Raw genomic sequence first — 6,077 nt, forward strand, 5'->3', positions numbered from 1 at the left:
TTATTTGAGCCCTCCTGGCGGGCTAACAATAATTCACAATAGGGCCGCATTCTTGACGATGCACTTTCGCTGCAGTGTAGTGATGCAATATGATGCGCGAGGCCTGCGTGATATATCGCGTGATATTGTTCCGCGTGATATATCGTGTAATCAGGCATGCTTGCTACTTACCGCCGTATTCAAGAACGGAACTTACACTACCACTTAAGGCTGCATTCTTAAGAACGCGGAAAGTATAAGTGTAACTTTTTTGTGACGAACGTTTCAAAAACAGCACTTATACTCAACTTATCCAAGTAGCCCTTTTAGAAATACGTAAGCGCCATGGGAGCGAGGGTAAGCAAATATTATTGCATACACAATAAGTTTTTAAATTAATAAGAAACGTACACGGTCGGACATTACCGAAAATAGGTAGCAAATGTCTTAACTTGCAATTTGACAATAAAAAAAAGAAGCTTATTGGGCTAGATTTACCGAATTACTGTTGCTTGTCTGGCCACAAATGGAGCCGTCACAATAGTAGCGCATCTACCAAAGCTCCCGTCGAAATTGCAACCATACTTTTTGTTCGCCCGCATTCATCGCTCGCAACGTTCTTCTTTCGTCTCGCTCCCCTGCCCTTTTATTGTAGCTGTTTCTGTTTTTATTGTATATATTTCGAGTTTTGTATTCATTGGTAGTGTATTGACGTTTGTAGTGTGTTTTATATTCTCTCATTAACGTAGTTTGCTTCGTTTTCTGTGCTGTGTCACGCGTGGTCGCGATGGAAAAGAGAAAAGCGAACTTTTCAGAAGAGGAGCGGTCCATCCTCCTGAGCATCATTGAAAAGCACCGGCCAGTGATAGAAAACAAGAAGACTGACGCAGTGAGCGTGGCGAGAAAGCGAAAAGAGTGGGAAATGATGGAACGAGAGTTCAACTCCCACCATAACGTGCGCCCGCGTACATGGCTCCAACTCAAAAAGTGTTGGGAGAACTTGAAAGAGAAGTGGCGGAAAGGAAAAGCGGACGATACAAGAGAAATTTTTCGTACTGGTAAGTCCTGTTTTCTTTTATCCTGCGCTTTTTCGTTTTCTTTTTTTGTCTTTGTTGCTGTACCACTGCTCCAATTGCTTGCTGCGTGTACGTCCCGCCTAGCATTCAGCGAAAAGCTGCCATGCAGTCTCCTGCTTCATCTCACAAGCTCGAAGCTAGAGTATTAAAGGCGTTGTGCAACAGCATGGAACCTCACAACCTACATGAGGAAGTATTTTGCTGCGATGTAATGCTTAAAGTGGTGAGCACAGTAACGTAGCACAGAGTTTGAAAACAGCTGTAATCTGGATTTTCCTAGCTTTTACTCAGCTGAATAGGGGTTGAAAATTTTGGCGCAGCTTGCAGCAAGCTTCCACACACCCGCTTTTGGAACGAGTGCTGTGTTTTACCCCACGAATTACTATGAAACGCACACAAGCATCGTGTGCCTGCTGTAGAGAAAGAATAGAAAGTGAATAGTAAACTTGCATGAGTAAACAATTTGCGATTTGATATGTTTTGAGCGTGCCCCAAAGTAACAGCCTCACAGTACAAGCGCTGTGAAAACCGCTTGATTTCTAAACCTTCTTATCGCTTAAGGATTTTCTGTGTAGAATTGCTCCAACTCTACTAACAGCGGTTTCTGCGATTTCCCAGGCGGTGGTTCAGCACCACCGAGCCAGCTGACAGACGAACTTCAGCGGGTCGGCGCTGTCGCCTCCCACATGGGAGTTAGATTGTCAAACCCATTTGACAGCGACCGGGAGCGCCACCAGCAGGCTACTGAATCTACAGCAGTAACACCGTCTGTGGCCGCCTTGCTGTCGCAGACACAAGAAACTCCACTAGCAGGACCTAGTGGTACGCCTTTTCATTTTTTTGTACTCGTACTGCAGGAACCGAAAATAAATGCGCCACTAAAATTCGAAATATATTTTTGCTGAGATAACGAAGCTGGTGGGCATGCACTGGTATGCATAACTTTTTCAACCATTTCCTTTATATAGTAAGAATAGGCTGTCCAGAAAAAAAAACTGTAGCATATCCCTGCCTTTCGTGTCTCCCCAGATCTCCTCAGAGCTGGGGAACTGCTGCTGTAGCTTCACATTTTATTTTTTTCTTTGCATATAAACTTGTCTTATCAAAGTGTGTAAAGCTGCTCTAATTCACAGTGCACACCCATGAGCATTTTTACTGTGGCATCTGTGTGGTCTTATAGTATACCTGTGTGACCTTTATAACAAAAGATACATCTAAGTTTCAGATGCTTTACAATAATGGCCTGTGGTCCGAGCTGGTTCATGACTTGAAAATCATTACGGCGCAAAAAAAAACAACGCAAAACAGAGCATGTGATGTCCTTCTGCATATTGTGTTGTTTTCTTTGCACCGTAGTGGTTTTTGGAAAGTTGCAGATGCACTACATATTTGTATCTGCCAAGCCATTGTCGGTCATATATATATATGAGAACCATATTCTAGAATTGATTCCTTCCAAAGTAGAGACAATATGCCTGGTTTATTTCCATTGATATGTCGTATAAATTGGCTCTAACTGAAACATTGCTTGAGTTACTGCACAATGTAAATGATAAAATGTCTTCTGTAGAACACTGCATCATTGTAAACATGAAACACATCTCTCAGGCTGTCAATGCATTTCACATACTCATTTATTATGAACCATTGAAAGGTTTAGTGAACTGCTGTGAGAATTGAAGTGTTTCTTGATCCAAAGTATGCACCCTCACTGCGACATCTAATCCCAAGCACTTCTGCCTAAGATGATGCAGAGGACCCACACTGGTCCTGGCATTTCCATCAGGATGAGGTGCCAGAAATGGAGGAGGAGCTGGCCGATGCAGCTACGAGTACCTCTGCTGCTTCTGCCGAGCAACCGAGCCAAGCTGCATCAAGCATTCTCCCAGCCATCCCACCTACCCCAAGGGCCGTGCCAGCAACATCTGCTGCTCCGCTGGCTGCACCACCTGTGCCAGCATCAGCATCCGCTTCCTCAGAAGTGAGGGTAGGAGCTACCAGTCGCTCTGCCAATGCACAGAGACAAACACTGATTGAGCGAGAGCTAATGGCTCGCCTCGCAGCCATTGAAAGTGATAAAAAAGAAAAGACGCGAGAACACCGCTTGAGGGTTCGGCTTCTGAAAGCTGAGCACAAAGATCGGTTAGCGAAAAGAGCCCAAGCTCATGACATTGAAATGGAGAATTTAAACTTGGATAGGGAATTGAAAAGGAAAAAAAAACTCCTCCTTGACCTACAAATCAAAAAGCTTAATGGAAAGGAAAACTGAAAAGATCAGGTCAGAAATGGGGTAAGTATACAGAAAGTTTTCAATGAAAGCAGTCAACAGTCTGCGAGCCCAAGGTAAATGTAGGGGATACCTTTTTTATGCTTTTCTAGTTGATATTGAGAATATTGGTTGGTTGGTTTGTGGGGTTTAACGTCCCAAAGCGACTCAGGCTACGAGAGACGCCGTAGTGGAGGACTCCGAAAATTTTGACCACCTGGGCTTCTTTGGCGTGCACTGAAAGTATAAGGAAAAACAATGCGCAAATGGTGGGCTCATTTACAATCGACGCATTGTTTTTCTTTCCACTTTGCATTTAATAATCTTTCTCCCTAAAATCATCACATGACTAATTCAGGTAAACATTAACTACAAACATAAAAAAAAATATATCCCCTTGTTGACTTCGGACTTGCAGACTGTTGAATCTTTTAATTGTATCATAACGAGCCCCTTTTTTCCGCTAAAGAGTTTTTTAGTAAAAAGATATCACCGCAACAATGGAGACAAGAGAGAATATTGAACCCGCGCTGACTAGCAACTGAAGATTTTATTGGAAAGAGCACAAATTGCACTCCATCTACAACCAAGAACACGTATGAGCAGTACTAACATCACAGTACTAACATGAGCAGTACTAACACCACACTTGTGGCACAAGGGACAAACTTCATTATTGATTTATCTGGCATGCTTTTTTTGTTATTCCTCTTTTTCGTCTTTGTTCTTTTTCTGCCTTGGATATCCTATCAACCATGTTGTAAAGCTTGCCTAGCTTATTAGATGCAGAAAAAAAAAAAAAAAAAAACATTACACCATATTTGCGGCCTGGTGCGGGTGCGATGTATAATTTTTCCTTCACGTGTGGAAAAAGATGTATAGGTCATACGGGAAGGTGCGTGAATACCCGCATATGTGAGTACAATACTTCTTTGGATGGGGCCCCTCCCTCGAACTTGGCCTTGCACTACTGGGAATGCCACCGTAAAACTCCTAATTCTAACAACAAACCATGCTGTGTGCTCTTTAAAGATAATATAATCTTCTACAAGCACCACAATGATTAACCAGAGAAACAGCGAAGCCCCCCCCCCCCCCCATTTTGCATTCATAAAAACCGCGACACATGCATTAAGCACCCCGTCTGTTTTCGTTCGTGACTGTGAACTGCGGTATCTTGATAGTTCAGATTCAAGTTTTTAGGTATCGGGGCTGTTAGTACTACTCATGCATGCTCTTAGTTGTAGATGGAGAGTATATTTGTGTTCTTTACAATAAAATCTTCAGTTGCTAATCAGCGCTGGTCAAGTTTTCTATCTTGTCTCCATTGTTGTGCTTTTCTTATGTCTAAATATGCACCAACTCGCTCAACTCGCCATTTTACTGGAGTTTTTTAGTGTTTTGTACAATGATTTTGTCAACTTAGTCTCATTTATAATGTTCATTTTTCCTCATCTTAATTTCTTGCCTATGGTTTGTTTGATATTTTGCATATTCAAGAGTTCAATGGATTTGGACCATGCATTGCAGTGACAAAATGCTGTTACAGATTCCTTTGTAGTTGTTTGGCTGACATGTATGCGAGTGTTTAGAAGTGATTTTGACCTTACCTGAGATGCACTCTACCAAAGGGTTCTCATCAAGTAAATTGGGTCAAATTACCACTTAATAAGCCACATTAAGAATGTGTATATACTTTTAATGTTCAGATAATGAGAGTGATGCGTAAAAATGTGTACATGCATAGTATACACATGAGGTGTGTCAAGTCTGTTAGAGGCCCTATCTATCAGTGGCAGTACGGGCAGCGGTGGGGCTACTACAGAGGCAGGATCAGGTAGAGTATAGTCATGAGTGGCATCATACTGAGCAGCAGGTGGGACAGGGTCCTTGAGAATGCGGCTGAGGTTGTGAAGTGCCGCACATGCCGTTATGACGATGGGCACTGTGGACGCTTTAATCTGAAGGGTCATGTCGAGGCACGGAAACCGTCGCTTCCACACCCCGAACGTTCTTTCAATGGTGCAGCGAGTCCTTGTCTGTGATTTATTGTATCTGCAGAAAATAAAGTTTTTTTTCTATGAGATCTGCATTTGTGAACACTGCAGCGTCTGCTTACTTGTTGTCGACGTCTAGTGTTTGCTTGTGAAACACTGGTGCCCTTGCTGTAGGCCCATTTCCAGTCTACTTTGAGGGCAAGCGACACACCTCGACACGGTTAATAGCAACAGGCCACTCTGAACACAAAAAATGTGTGACATCATCTTTATCAATTGCAATCATAATGCTACTGTGTCATGTGAACTCTTGTTTGCCACTTGGTTATCTCAAGTCGAGCTATAATTTCTAAAGTTACAGGTGTGTGAGGTGTCTGGTTAGCCGAAAACAAAGTGAAAATACTGTTGTCGACGTCTAGTGTTTGCTTGTGAAACACTGGTGCCCTTGCTGTAGGCCCATTTCCAGTCTACTTTGAGGGCAAGCGGCACACTTCGACACGGTTAATAGCAACAAGCCACTCTGAACACAGAAAATGTGTGACATCATCTTTATCAATTGCAATCATAATGCTACTGTGTCATGTGAACTCTTGTTTGCAACTTGGTTATCTCAAGTCGAGCTATAATTTCTAAAGTTACAGGTGTGTGAGGTGTCTGGTTAGCCGAAAACAAAGTGAAAATACTGTTGTCGACGTCTAGTGTTTGCTTGTGAAACACTGGTGCCCTTGCTGTAGGCCCATTTCCAGTCTACTTTGAGGG

At 42.8% G+C, this 6,077-nt stretch overlaps 1 protein-coding gene across 1 annotated transcript; it reads left to right on the forward strand.

Moving 5' to 3' along the window:
• Window positions 1–546: 546 nt before the first annotated feature.
• On the forward strand, window positions 547–5,796 carry LOC146188231 (uncharacterized). The gene is made up of 3 exons (XM_084603695.1): window positions 547–1,037; window positions 1,674–1,877; window positions 2,801–5,796. The coding sequence occupies exons 1-3, from the start codon at window positions 767–769 to the stop codon at window positions 3,322–3,324; spliced, it is 999 nt and encodes a 332-aa protein (XP_084459821.1). The 5' UTR covers window positions 547–766; the 3' UTR covers window positions 3,325–5,796.
• Window positions 5,797–6,077: the final 281 nt, after the last annotated feature.

The sequence above is a fragment of the Amblyomma maculatum genome, chromosome 5, assembly GCF_055883805.1.
Source record: "Amblyomma maculatum isolate TAMU_Amacu chromosome 5, ASM5588380v1, whole genome shotgun sequence".
NCBI lineage: Eukaryota > Metazoa > Arthropoda > Arachnida > Ixodida > Ixodidae > Amblyomma > Amblyomma maculatum.

Excerpts from the sequence above, each read along its gene's own strand:
- LOC146188231 (XM_084603695.1), top strand. The coding sequence starts at position 767 with ATGGAAAAGAGAAAAGCGAACTTTTCAGAAGAGGAGCGGTCCATCCTC. Across the intron at positions 1,038-1,673 it reads AAGAGAAATTTTTCGTACTG|GCGGTGGTTCAGCACCACCG; the intron begins GTAAGTCCTGTT and ends GCGATTTCCCAG. Across the intron at positions 1,878-2,800 it reads TCCACTAGCAGGACCTAGTG|ATGATGCAGAGGACCCACAC; the intron begins GTACGCCTTTTC and ends CTTCTGCCTAAG.